This window comes from Odocoileus virginianus, chromosome 3 (assembly GCF_023699985.2).
Source record: "Odocoileus virginianus isolate 20LAN1187 ecotype Illinois chromosome 3, Ovbor_1.2, whole genome shotgun sequence".
NCBI lineage: Eukaryota > Metazoa > Chordata > Mammalia > Artiodactyla > Cervidae > Odocoileus > Odocoileus virginianus.
The window spans coordinates 13,059,839-13,074,548 of record NC_069676.1 but is presented as its reverse complement, the minus strand read 5'-3'; the positions used below and the strand labels follow the sequence as shown (position 1 = coordinate 13,074,548).

Genomic DNA, 14,710 nt, shown 5'->3' with positions numbered 1-14,710 from the left:
TTGTGACCGCAAGGGATTCATAAAATGTCACAAAACTCTATTTGCTATTGAACTGTCTATATCTAAATAGGGGATAGACACTAGTACGGCAATTGCTTTTACGTGGAAAGTTAAAATTTTTTGAGAAAAGATTGACATGTATAGATATTTGTTTCCTTTTTGAATTTCAACCCCCAAAATATTCCAGCAAAACAACAACAACAACAAGAAAAACCAAGGGAAGTTGGGCTGGGTATCTGCTGCCAAGGATGGTGGACTTGCCCATACCAGGCCACCATGAGCCCTCGTCCCCCTGATATATTATAAACACACCAGGCATGGTTCTTACATCAGGGCCTTTGCACAGGCTGTTCCTTCTCCCTAGAGATCTCCTCCCTGAGAAAGCCACTTGGCCCCACATTTCTTTTTTTATATTTATTTACTTGGCTGTGCCAGGTCGTGGTTGAGACATGTGAACTCTTAGTTGCAGCATGTGGGATCTAGTTCCTTGACCAGGGCTCAAACCCAGGACCCCCACATTGGGAGTGTGGAGTGTTAGCCACTGGACCACAGGGAAAGTCCTGCTCCACCTCTTTCAACCTCAAACATCACCTCCTTAGAGAGGCTTTCTCTGATGATCCTATCTAAAACAGCATCCTTTCCCCCGCTCCTGTTACCCTATTTTATTTTGTGTCTTACCGCCTGCCACATCACGTATTTACACATTGACAGTTTCCTGTCTCTCTCCATGTCTGCTGGCTGCACAGGGGCAAGGATTTCTGTTTTCTTCATAACACTGTCCCCAGGACTCAGCATTGCGCCTGACGTGGAACACGCACGCAGTCAGGATTTGTTCAGTGAATAACCGCAATATATTATTCACATACATATAGCTAAGACTGAAAATAAAAAATACAGCTTAGAGTTTTCCAGGTGCATACATTTTTAAAAATTAATTTGCACTAATTTTACACATAGAAGAACTGAATACATGATAAATATCCAGTGGGCAGGGAAAGGATGAATCAGTCAGTTGCCTTGACTAGGCGTTAGGGAGAAAATAAATTCCACTCCCACCACACAGCAAAACAAATTCCACATAGATTAATCATGCATACAAATATATAAAACTCAAAACTTCAACAAGTGTGATGGGAAGATGAAAGAGCATATTTCTACCATCTGAGAGCAGGTGAAACTGGTAAGGTGGGTGGGGGAGAGAGAAAGGAGCACTGGAGTTTTCTCATGTCAGCCAAATGGCAGCCTGATCGGCAGAGTGGAAACAGTCAGATAAGAACAGCTGGTGCTGGGACTTCCCTGGCAGTCCAGTGGCTAAGATTGCATACTTCCACTGCAGGGGGCACAGGTTCAATTCCTGGTCAGGGAACTAAGATCCCACATGCTATACAGCAACTAAGTCAGAGAGCCACAACTAGAGAGTTGTGTTTTATATTTATATTTATATAAATATAATTTATATTTATTTATATTTATTATATTTATATTTATATTCCATGAGTTACAAGGAATATATCCAGCATGCTACAAAGAAGATCCTGCATGCTGCAACTAAGACCTGAAGCAACATATATATATGTTGCTGTTCAGTCGCTCAGTCATGTCCGACTGTCTGTGGCCCCATGGACGGTAGGTAGCCTGCCAGGTTCCTCTGTCCATAAAATCTTCCAAGCAAAAATACTAGATCAGGTTGCCATTTCCTACTCCATGGGATCTTCCTGATTTAGGGATGGAACCCACATTTCTTGCATCTCTTTCATTGACAGGTTGATTCTTTACCACTAGTGCCACCCATATATATATATATATAAAACCCACTTTGCGCGGGGGAAGCAAGTGGTCAGTTCCTACTCCAGTTTTGAAGGGTGAGTGGGAGCCACTGAGGGTGTTTGAGCAGGAGCATTATGAGGCCAAGCTAGGGAGGGGAAGATGCACAGGCAGGCAAGTCTCAGCTCTCAGAGAAATCAGTAGCCATGGATGGGACAGGTGGGCTATGGCCTTGCAGTGTCAACTTGAGTTATCCTTCCATAAGATGGAATTAAAGATGCAGAGAGAGGCACCTGGTTTAGCCTTGGCTCAGGGCCTTGCCTTGTGGGCAGCTCAGGAAATAAAAGAGGGAACATGGGTACTGTGGGGCTTCCCCAGTGGCCCAGCAGTAAAGAAGCCACCTGCAAGGCAGGAAATGGAGGAGACATGGGTTCAGTCCTTGGATCAGGAAGATCCTCTGGAGAAGGAAATGGCAACCCACTCCAGTATTCTCACCTGAAAAACTCCATGGACAGAGGAGCCTGGTGGGCCACAGACCACGAGGTCACAAAGAGTCAGACATAACTAAGCGACTGAGGACGCACAATTGGTATTGTCGTCTGATCTGTTCCATTAGCTCTTGTTTTAACATTAGCCAAGTGGGGTGGAGGGAGGGGCAAGGCGAATACTAATGGTTTGATAATTGAGCCTGATTCAAACACTGCAAGACAGAAACTTGCTGAATCTTTGCAAGGATGATGCAAGATAATAAGAACAGTAGAATGCCCTAGTGCCTCCATATTACTGTGTGCCAGGCAGTCTTCTAAAATGTTACATGGTTTACCTCGGTTCACACTTATAGCAATTCTGTGAGGTTGATTCCATCACTACTCCCATTTGACAGATGCAGAAACTGAGGCCCAGAGAAAAACAACATGTCAGTGGCCACAAAAATGATGAGCAACAGAGCTGGGCCACCCAGCTACTGAGTTAGTGTTTCCTTTGGATGCTGTAAGCAATTACCACCAACTTGGTGGCTCAAGACACATATTTATGGGACTTTCCTGGTGGTCTATTGGTTAAGACTTCACCTTCCAGAGCAGCAAGTGCAGGTTTGATCCCTGGTTGGGGAGCTAGGACCCCACAGGCTTCACAGCCAAAAAAACCAAAACATAAAACAGAAGCAATATTGTAACAAATTTAATAAAGACTTTAAAAATGATCCACATTTTTTGGATCATTTGTTTGTTTCTTCATTATTTGGATCATTTGGATCATTTGTTTGATTTGTTTTGGAAACAAAACACACACAAATTTATTATCACAGTTCTAGAGATCAGATGTTCAAAGTGCATCTCACTAAGCTAAAATCAGGGTGTTGGCCAGGCTATGTTCCTTCTGCAGTTTCTCAGAATCTGTTTCCCCGCCTCTTTCCAGCTTTTTGGCTCATGTCCTCCTCCTTGATCCTCAAAGCCAGCATTCCCATCAAGCCTACATCTATTTCCATTGCTGCAGCTCCTCCCCTGACTCCCCTACCTTCATCTTTTCTTTATGAGGACTGTCGTCCTTGGGCCCATTTGGATAACTGAGAATAATCTCCCCATCTCAAGATCCTAAACTTAATCCCATCCGCAAAGTCCCTTTTGCTATGAAAGGTAACACATTCATGTTGTTTAGTTGCTCAGTCATGTCAGATTCTTTGTGACCCTATGTACTGTAGCCTGCCCAGACTGCTCTGGGCATAGGATTCTTCAGGTTGCCATTCCCTTCTCAAGGGGGTTCTTCCTGGCCCAGGGATCAAACCCGAGTCTCCTGCATTGGCAAGCAGATTCTTTACCACTGAGCCACCAGGGAAGCCCACAGGGTTCCAGGAATCAGGACATAGACATCTTTGCATGTGCGCTAGGTTGCTTCAGACATGTCCAACCCTTTGTGACCCCATGGACTATAGCCCACCAGACTCCACTGTTCATGGGATCCTCCAGGCAAGAATACTAGAGACGGTTGTCATTTCGTTTTCCAGGGGATCTTCCCCACCTGGGGATCTTCCCAACCTAGGGATCTTGTCGATTCAGGGTTCTGGCATTGGCAGGCAGGGTTCTTTACCACTAGCGCCACCTAGGAAGCCCATGGACATCTTCGGGGTGGCGGGGGGGGGCTATTATTCTGTCTACTATGGCATCTTAACCATTTTTTTCACACTTTATTTTTTTTTCACACTTTAAAAAGAATAATATTTACTATCTTTTTGTCACACCATGCTGCATGCGGGATCTGCGTTCCCCAAACAGCGATGGAACCCAAGCCCCCTGTAGTGGAAGCATGGAGTCTTAACCACTGGACTGCCAGGGAAGTCCTCATGTCTTAACCATTTAGGGCAGGAGTTGTCAAATCATCCGTCCCTCATTGGGCAAATCAGTTCACCATGTTTTCATATGGTTCAGGGCTAAGAATGGTCTTTTTGTTTTCAAGTGGCTGACAAACATCACAAGGAGACTACTTTGTCACATTAAATTTGAATATCAGCAGATTTTCCTGGTGGTACGGTGGAGAAGAATCCATCTGCCAATGCAGGGGACACAAGTGCAATCCCTGGTCAGGGAAGATCTCATATGCCTCAGAGCACCTAAGCCTGAGCTCCACAACTACTGAGCCTGTGCTCTAGAGCCTAGGAGCCACAACTGCTGAAGCCCCCCACCTCTAAAGCCCTGACTCCGAAACAAGAGGCGCTATCACAATGAGAAGCCCAAACACCACACAGAAGAGTAGCCCCCAGTGGCCACAATCAGAGAAAGCCCGAGTGCAGCGACAGGGACCCAGCGCAACCAAAAGTAAAGAAAGAAAGAAAATTTTTAAAAATTAAAATGTCACCAGCTACAAATCAAGTTCGCTTAGCACACGGCCATTCTCTTTCATTTTCATATGGTCAGTGGCTGCTTGCTTTCATGATGTCTGCTATCTATGGCAGACTCGAGTATCAGTCATAGACTGTATGTGAAAACATTCACTCTCTGGACCTTTACAGAAGTTCACTGCCCCCTGATCTCTAGATCCAACATGTGTTGGGCCCAAGTTGGTGCCAGTGTGTTGTGTGTGCTCTGTTTATAACGGTAGACAGTGGTAAAGGCACGTCATTCATTCCCCGGCAATACAGGTGGGGAAATTGACAAGCCCTTTCCCTTTGCAGTCTGCTGTTTTCCTGTGTAGAGAATGGGGCTCATACTTCCATTTGCTGGTAGGTGTGGCCAGGGCATGATGGTCAAAAAGCACTTAGCAGGGGCTTCCCTGGTGGCTCAGTGGTAAAGAATCTACCTGCCAATGCAGGAGACATGGGTTCGATCTCTGATCCAGGAGGATCCCACATGTTGCAGAGCAACTAAGCCCATGCACCGCAGCTACTGAAGTCCTCCTGCCTACAGGTCTGTGTTCTGCAGCAAGAAAAGTCACCGCAAAAGAATTTGCAGCACCACAGCACAGGGGCCCCCACTCACCGCAGCTAGAGAAGGCCCACTCAGTAATGAGGACCCAGGACAGCCAAAAATAACTTTAAAAATGCATATTAAAAAAAAGAAAAGAAATGCTAACTAGGGACTTGCCTGGTGGCCCAGTGGTTAAGATTCTGAGCGTCCACTGCAGGGGGGCACAGATTCGATCTCTGGTCAGGGAACTAAGATCCCACATGCCACATGGCCCCCCAAAAAGTTGCTAACCAGGAACGTGGTGCTATTTGACAGAGGGGGCAAACAGAGGCCACGTGCTCAGACCGCATAGCTGATGAGGAACGGGGCTCGGAATCAAACCAAGGCTTCTCTGGCTCCAACCCAGGCCTTTTGGGGGCAGGTACTGGGAGAGGCAGAGCTAAAAATGCGACTCTGGTGGGGGAGAAGGCATGGGAGAGTTAAACCGTTAGATCAGGCTCCGGGAGGAGAAGTGGCTGTTGGGTCCCTCCCTTGCTGGGCATGAGGGCCAACCCACCCAGTTCAGTGGGTGTAGGAGATAAGAGAACAGGCTGCCCAGCCACAATTCTAGTGCCAGGACATCAAGTGCCACCCAGCCCTTGTAGCTTCTGGAGACAAGCCAAGTCCCCAAGGCCTCACCCACACAGCCAGGCCAGCCCTCCCCTGCCTTCCCAGAAACCTCTGCCTGGGTAATGGACATCCCAGCTGCCCAGACAAGTCCCCATGACAAATACTTCAAGACAGCAGCTGGGTAGGAAAACTAGAAGTGATTCTACTGACCGCAATGCTAGGAGCAAAAGACTGAGCACCTACTGTGTGCTAGGCATCAAAACAGAAATTTCCTTCTAGGAACTCACTTTATTATTTTCTTTATTTATTTTTAGCTATGCTGGGTCTTCATTGCTGCACGGGCTTTTCTCTAGTTGCAGTGAGCGAGAGCTACTCTCTAGCTGCTGTGCTATGGGCTTCTCATTGCAGTGGCTTCTCTGGTGGAGCACAGGCTTCAGGATAGTTGTGGCTCCCGGGGACGAGAGCACAGGCCCAACAGTTGTGACACATGGGTTGAGTTGCTCCTCAGTACGTGAGGTCTTCCCGGATCAGGGATTGAACCTGTGTCTCCTGCATCGGCAGGTGAATTCTTTACCAGTGAGCCAGCAGCGAAGCCTTAGGAACTCATTTAATCCTTATGATGAAGGACTTCCCTGGTGGCTCATTGGTTAAGACTCTGTGCTTCCACTGCAGGGGGTGTGGGTTTGATCCCTGGTAGGGAAACTAGGATCCCACATGCCTTGTGGTCAAAAAAAAAAAAAAAATCTTATAGCAAGGATCTGAGGGCATGTGCAATGCTGTTCTTAGTTGCTCAATTGTCTCTGACTGTTTTGCCATCCCATGGACTGTAGCCTGTCAGGCTCCTTTGATCATGGGATTCTCCAGGCAAGACTACTGGAATGGGTTGCCGTGCCTTCCTCCAGGGGATCTTCCTGACCTGAGGGCATATTGTACTATGAAGCAGACACAATGGTGCTTCCTGACTTGTCCGAGGGACACAGAGCCAGCAAGAACTGAAATTTTGAGCTCTGCTCCTAATATCATGCTCTTCTTTCTTTTCCTTTAAAACTTTTTCTTTTCTTTTTTTTTGGTCGCACCTTGAGGCTGGCGGGATCTTAGTTCCCTGACCAGGAAATGGAAACCAGGCCCTTGGCAATGAAAATGTGGAGTCCTAACTATTGAGCCTATGTGCTGTAACTACTGAAGCCTGTGCGCTTAGAGCCTGTGCTCCATTCACAACAATAGTACCAAGCAACTCCCTCAATTTTTATTTTATATTGGAGTATAGTTGATTTACAATGCTGTGTTATTTTTAGGTGTACAGCAGAGTGATTCAGTTGTACATATATGGTTTAGTCGGCTAAGTCATGTCTGACTCTTTGTGACCCCATGGACTCTAGCCCGCCAGGCTCCTTTGTCCATGGGATTTCCCAGGCAAAAATACTGGAGTGGGCTGCCATTTCCTTCTCCAGGGGATCTTCCCAACCCAGGGATTGAACCTGAAAGACCTTGAAAGAAGGTCTTTTTGCATTGGCAGGTGAATTCTTTACCACTGAGCTACCAGGGAAGCCCTCAAGCTATGCTGCGCAGCCAAAAACAACAGTAACAGCAGAAACAAACAGGGCTTCCCTGGCGGCTGGGTTCGATCCCTGATCCAGGAGGATCCCACACGTCACAGAGCAACTGAGCTTCAGAGCCACAACTACCGAGCCAGTGCCCTACTGCCCAGAAACGGGAACTACTGAGCCCGTATGCCCCAACTACTGATATCTGAGCCCTAGAGCCCGTGTTCTGCAACAGAAGCCGTTGCAGTGAGAAGCCCCTTTCCTACAATGACAGCAGCTAGAGAAAAGCCTGCACAGCAACAAAGACCCAGCACAGCCAAAAATAAATAAATACAAACAAATGGAAACAGAGGCCCAACTCCTCCCATGGTCCACAAAGCCCTATACACTCGGCCCACTCCCTCTCTTCCTTCACCTCTTCCTATGCTACCCTTTTATCTACTCACTCCAGCCACAGGCCCTTTAGATTGCTCCTTCTAGACACATGAGACTAGCCCCGAGGCCTTTGCATAAGCCTTGCCTATGGCCTGAGACTGCTGGAGGTGGCCTGAGAAGTTCTACAGGGCTCCCTTTCTTATGCCTCCGGTGACCTCTGAAGAGTGACCTGTTTCTATTTGAAATTTTAAACCCTGCCTCCAGGCCCAATAGATCACTGCCCTCCCTCCTTCCTGATAAACTTTTCTCCAGAGCCCTTCTCTGAACGGAGAATTTTCTCCATTGTCTCAGTATTGTATCTGCGGGTCCCTTGACAAGGTCAGCTGGACAAGGGCTGGGTCTCCAGAGTCTAGGACAAAACCTGGCCCATGGTCCCTGCACAATAAATGTTTGCTGAAGGGGTTTCGAACCTGTATGTTTATCAAGATTTAAAAAAAAAAAAACTTCAGGGAGCCTTTAGACTAAGAAAAATCACTCTTGGACTTCCCTGGTGGTACAGTGGATTAGAACTCGCCTCTCAATGCAGGAGACACAGGTTCGATCCCTGGTCCGGGAAGATCCCACATGTCTCGGAGCAACTAAGCCCGGTGCCACGACTACCGAGCCCACATGCTGCAACTCCTGAAGCCTGTACACTACAGCCTGTGCCCCACAGCATGAGAAGCCACCGCACTGAGAAGGCCACGCACCACAACGGAGAGTAGTGCCCATTTGCTCCAACTCGAGAAAGCCAGCGTGCAGCGATAAAGACCCAGCACAATTTTTCTTTAAATAAATAAATCATTAAAAAAAAAAAAAAGGGAAAACCACTCTCCCTCTTATCCCTGGCCTAGAGCCATCACTTCCTCTCTGTGGGGCAGAGGGCAGTTCCTCTCACTGGCTTCTCTTCTGGACACTGTCCACAGGCCACATACCCAAGCAGATTTCTAGCTATATTTATCCCTTATTCTTCACTCCCCTTGTTTCCTTACACACCCCATTCCCCACTTTGCTGTTTCACAACCTAACATATTTAGACACTGTTACCCCATCAGCAAGGTTAGACCTACTTCATCTTACAAGGCAACACAGTAGCCCATCCTAGGAAGGGTGCCTTTTCTCATGAAACCAGCCTGAGGAGCTTTAAAAAGATACAGATGCCACACATACACACAGAAATAAACAGCCTAAGCTCTGGAAAGTCTTTCTGGCTGCCTTGCCTCCCGGGCAAGGACAGTGAGCTGAGAGCATATGAAGAGTTCTTTCACTTAGAAACCTAAAATATTCTGTGCGGTTAAGGGATTATTTTTAATTTTCAGCCCTCCCCACCCCAGTAGAGAGAATACATTAATTATGTTATATGAGTTTTAAATCCTATTTTAAAATAATTTTCCTTGGGACTTTCCTGGCGGTCCAGTGGTTAGGACTTGGCATTTTCACTGCAGGGCCCTAGATTCTATTCCTTGGTCAGGGAACTAAGATCCCGCAGGCCACCTGGCGTGGTCAAAATAATGAAAATTCTCCCATTGGGGACTGACTGGGAAGGGGCAGGAGAAAACTTCCTTCTCAGGAAAGAAGGTCCTTTTTTTTGTTGAAAGAAGGTTCTTATCAGAGATCTGCACATTTTTTCCTAAGGCAAGGTGTTAAAGATTTTAGTCTTTTTGGTTTGTATATCACCTCTCTAACATATTCTTCTTCTTTGAAGAACCATTTAAAAATCTAAGAGCCATTCTTAGTCCTTGGGCTTCCCTTGTAGCTCAGTTGGTAAAGAATCTGCCAGCAAGGCAGGGTTTGATTCCTGGTTTGGGAAGATACCCTGGAGAAGGAAATGGCAATCCACTCCAGTATTCTTTTATTATTATTATTTTTTTATTTGGTTGTGCTGGCTCTTAGTTGTAAGATCTTTGGTCTTCATTGCGGCAGGCAGGATCTTTAGTTGGGGCTTATGAACTCTTAGTTGTGGCATGTGGGATCTAGTTCGCTGACCAGGGATTGAACCCAGGCCTCCTAAACTGGGAACATGGAGTCTGAGCCGCTAGACCACCAGGAAGGTCCCCATTCCAGTATACTTGCCTGGAGAATCCCATGGACAGAAGAGCTGGGCTGGCTATAGTCTATGGGGTCGCAAGAGCTGGACACGGCTTAGAGACTAAACCACCACCATTCTTAGTCCATTCACTTTACAAAAACAAGTCACAGTCAACAATATAAATAACAATACTTAACACTACTGAGCTGAACTCTTAAAAATGGTTTTGATTGTAAATTTCATGCTACGTATTTTACCAAAAAATTTTTTTTAATTAATGATGATAAGCCTTCCTTGGGCATGAGGAGATTCTGGGAGATGATCATATTTTTCACCTGGTCTGGGTGCTAGTTACCTGTAAAGACTCCTGGAGCCTCATACATTTAGGATCTGTACCCTATTAGGTATGGATTTTCCACCTCAATAAAATTTTAGGGAGTGCCCTGATGTCCTAGTGGTTAGGATTCAGTGCTGTCAGTGCCATGGCCGGAGTTCAGTCCATGGTCCGGGAACTGAGATCCTGCAAGCTGTAGACACGGCCCAAATATAAATAAATAAAAATAAAATTTCATCTTGAAAAATAAAGTTAAAAAGAAAAAGTTTAAAATAGTCCCCTTGATTTGTTCAATATAAGGGGTCCACCCACAAATACACAACTTATCGCCACCATCAACAACAATTAAGCAGGATTTCTAGGAACACAATGTAGAACAGGAACACAATGTAAAACACCTTTCATTCAACAAACATTTGTTGAGCACCTACTATGTGCTATGTGCCAGACACCGTGGATACTTTCAAATCACACAGACATGTCTTCCCGACTCATGAAGCTAGCTGACATGTCTGTAAAAAAGGGGTTAAAAAAACCCACTAATTAAAGAATTTGTATATAGCTGCATGTGAAGTCCTAAGCCTAGACTCTATCTGGAAGAAAACACAAAATTTTGTAACACGGATGCATGAAGGAAGTGTGATGTGGGGGGAATGGAGAAGAGGAATATTTTTCTTAATAAAGCTTGCATCTTTTGTCTTTTGAACCATGTGAATGTATTATCACTTCCTCCAAAAAAGTTGTAATTAACAATAACCTCTCCCAACAATATTTTTAAAAGCTCAGATGCCAGAGCCCTCCTACTGGCTGAGTTGAACTCTCTAGCGAATGGGGCCTTGGAATCTGCTTTTAAAACAAATACCATGGGCAGCCTTCCTTGGCAGTCCAGTGGTCAAAACTCTGTGCTTCCAATGCAGGGGGCATAGGTTCAATCCTTGGTCAGGGAACTAAAATCCCACCTGCCTTGCAGCGCGGCCAAACAAAACAAACAAACAAAAAAACAAGCACTGTGACTTCTTTTTCAGTCCCGCACCCCCATCAGAGTCTATTGTTTTAGGTTCTAGAATATTTTTCCAGGCTGCTCATGCCAAGGGTGAGTTGGAAAGGATGGCAGTGAGCCTTGCTGACATCCGTCAGGGCCAGGAGCCATTTCCTGGCTTCCTCAGAGATGCTGCCTTCCTCTAGATATGATGTGAAATAGAGAGGAAGCTTTCTGTCCTGCCCAGTCTTATCCAAGTATATACCCTGACAAAGAGGGTTGCTTCCACATCAGCTCGTAGAAGAATCCAGGTCCTCAGGATCACCGGACCCAGAGGCCTCCTGAGTGTCTCCAGATAACCAGCCACTATGCAAAGCACTTTTCACCTGCCAGTACAGTCTGCTCAGCCCTACTGATGAAAATACCGAGTCTCAGAGAGGTCACCAACTCACCTACAGCCCCACAGCTTGTCTGTATCAGAACCAACCAGGATTGGAGCCTCCGTCGGTCTGACATTACCCCCTAAATTCACAGTGACTGGTAGGAAGACGTCAGAGTACCAGGGAAGTATAGGGGACCCACTCTTTCCAAAGTACACTTTCCCAAGGGAAATCTCCCTGTTTTCTGGCAGGGACTTCACAGGGCAGTGCAAGGACCCTAGATTTTTGGTTCTGATGAGAATGAACTACTTACAAACTAAGCAAGATATCCCCATCATCACCCCCACCCTTCGCAGCCACTTCAAGGAGTCAAACCCTGTGGCCCCTCTGGAGGAGGTGCAGGCCTGGCTGCAAGACCTGTCTCTCATTCTGAAGTCTCCATCTCATACTTTCCTGGACCTCATAGAGAGAAATCATGAAGCAACTGTGTGGTTAGTTTGCTGTTCCCTCTGCCTGGACCACACTTTGCTTAAATCCTCCCATGGCTGGCTCAATCTCCAGCCGTTGGTCACCTAAAATAATCCCAGATGATTCTGCCCCCAATACACACAGACACACACAAACAGACACACACACAAAGACAGACACACACACACAATATCCAGTTCATTGCCTCACAACGCATACAACAACCTAAAATTACTTATTTATTCAAGAATTTTTCCACTCTGTTCACTGCTGTATTCTGTGTCTAGACACTGCCTGAAAAAAGGATGCTCAATACATACTTGTCGATGGAATGTGCTTCTAATGCCCAGCACAAGGTCTGTTGGACACATAAGTCCCCTGTCTCCAGTGTGGTCCTGGCAGGTCTATGGCTGGCTCCCTTTGGCCAAATACCGAGTGAATCACATTATTGTCCCCTCTGTCCCCAGGCTCGCCTCCCAGAGACCAAAGATACCAAAGGTGCTGCCCACAGACAGGCAGGACCCCAGGTGGAGAATTCCAGATCAGAAAACGCCGGCCACACCCAAGGGACACACAGCACTGGGCAGCCATGGGGTCTGGGGCTTGGGCCAAAACCCAGACTGAGGGGGCCCGTCAAGAGGTCGGGGCTGCCAGCTTCAAGCAGGGTAGGGAGGGGCTGGGCAGCTGCCAGGCTCTTGGCTGGGCTGGGCAGGGAGAGCCTCCTCTATCTGTCTGTCTTTGCAGCCTCCAGAGGCCACAGTCCCTGAGGGGAGGGACGCACAGCTCTACTCCGCTTGTTTTTCTTGATTATTTTTGAGTGGTTTCCGGCCCCCTCCCCAAGGCCCTTGGGTCTCACAGTTTCCAGGAAGTTTCAGTCACACGAGAGGTGGCAGGGCCCCTTTACCCCAGGGCAGTGCCACGTGGGGCGTGTGACCAGCTGGGCCCTGGGGACCCAAAAATGGAGAAGAGAAAAGAGAAACTGAGGACTACCCACCCCTCCGTGGGAAACCGGGGAAGGGAAGCACCACAGGGCGTGGGTGGGGAGGAAGCCTCATCATTACCCCACCCCACGGACCCAGAGGCTAAGGACGCTCTTGGAGGTTGACGGGAGCGGGTACCTGTCTCGGGGACCCCCTCCAAAAGCAAGCAAGCCCCCCCGGCCGCTGGCACAGGGCGGGGAAAGTTTCTCAATTGTTTCCTGCTTCCTTCCTGCCCCTTCGCCGGTGGCGCCCCTGTTTCCGCCCTTCCCAGACGGCGGGCGAGACCCGATGTGTTCCCATCCCAGGATTGGGTCCGCCGAGCCCTGCCTCAGTTTCCCCATCTGACCGAAAGCCCAAGACGGCTACTTCTAAGGGCATGTGAGCCGGAGGAAGAAGTAGAGGAAGGGAATTGGAAGAGGAGGAGGATCTGGGGGGAGGCTGGAGGCCTGGTCTTTTTCTGAGCCCCGATCGCCGTGCCTCCCCTCCCCCGCCCTGCATCCGAGCCGCCCAGATAACGGGACCTCCCCGGACGGAGCATGCGCCATGCCTCCCCGCCGATCACCCGGAGGGGTAGCAGGGGCTCCCGAGAGGGGACGCGGGGCGACCAGGCGGGAGCAGGGGGTGTGGGCTCGGCGCAGAGCTGGATGCAAGGCCGGGAAGCAGGAGGAGGCCCTTAGCTGCAGCGCGGGTGTTTAAGATCTCGGATGTCCCTTTCCCAAGGCCCCCCAACTCATCAGAAGCGGACGCGGGCTAGAAGCAACTCCTACCATAGGATCCGTCCTTCCGCTCGTCCACCATGGCCGCGGCGGGCGGGGAGGGGTGTCCGGGCCAGCGCGACCCCAGCCCGGCCCGGCGGGAGGCTCCGCGGGCTGCAGCTCCCCGCCCCGGGCCCGGTCCCGCCCCTCCCATCGGTCAGCCCCTCTCACTCCCACCAATGGGAGCACCGAGCGGGAGGGGGCGGGACCCGGGGCGGGGCGGGGGCGGGCTCGAGAAGGGGTGGGGCCCCAACCTTTGTTTTCCATCTGGGATCCTGCGAGACCCTCTTGGTCCCTTTAGTGGACCAGGGGTAGACGTCATTCATGCAATCACCTATACAGCCATTCAATCGCCAAATAGATACGGAGCATCAGCTGTGTGCCAGTGAACAGACGGAAAGATGCATGTTTTTCATCCATCAGATTGGCAAGAACTTTAGAGTTTGATAACATCAAGTGAATAGTCAAAGCTATGCTTTTTCCAGTGGTCATGTATGGATGTGAGAGTTGGACCATCAAGAAGGCCGAGAGCCGAAGAATTGATGCTTTTGAACTGTGGTGTTGGAGAAGACTCTTGAGAGTCCCTTGGACTGCAAGGAGATCCAACCAGTCCATCCTAAAGGAAATCAACACTGACTATTCATTGGAAGGACTGATGCTGAAGCTGAAGCTCCAATACTTTGGCCACCTGATGTGAAGAGACGACTCATTGGAAAAGACCCTGATGCTGAGAAAGACTGAGGGCAGGAGGAAAAGAGGACAGGATGTTTGGACAGCATCACGGACTCAATGGACATGAGTTTGAGCAAGCTCCCAGGGATCGTGAAGGACAGGGAGGCCTGGCGTCAATGGGGTTGAAAAGAGTCGGACACGGCTGAGAGACAACATCAAGGGAGGTGATCTGATGCTGTGGGTCTGAATGTTCTCTAGCAAAAAGATTAAATCCAGACTGTGCTCACCCTGTACAATTCCTCTCTGTCACTGACCCTAGACAAACCATAGCATGTATGTGCACAGGCAGTTAGTGCCAGAAGGTATCACCTGCAGCTTTGAAAT

General features: G+C 48.3%; 1 protein-coding gene across 1 annotated transcript in view; it reads right to left on the bottom strand.

The window, feature by feature from the left end:
• SLC44A2 (solute carrier family 44 member 2 (CTL2 blood group)) overlaps nucleotides 1-13,799 on the bottom strand; it is a 31,914-nt gene extending 18,115 nt beyond the window's left edge. The window contains exon 1 of the mRNA XM_070464327.1: nucleotides 13,667-13,799. Coding sequence (XP_070320428.1) covers nucleotides 13,667-13,697 — 31 coding nt within the window. The 5' untranslated portion in view covers nucleotides 13,698-13,799. The remainder of the gene's footprint in view (nucleotides 1-13,666) is intronic.
• Between the last annotated feature and the right edge of the window lie 911 nt (nucleotides 13,800-14,710).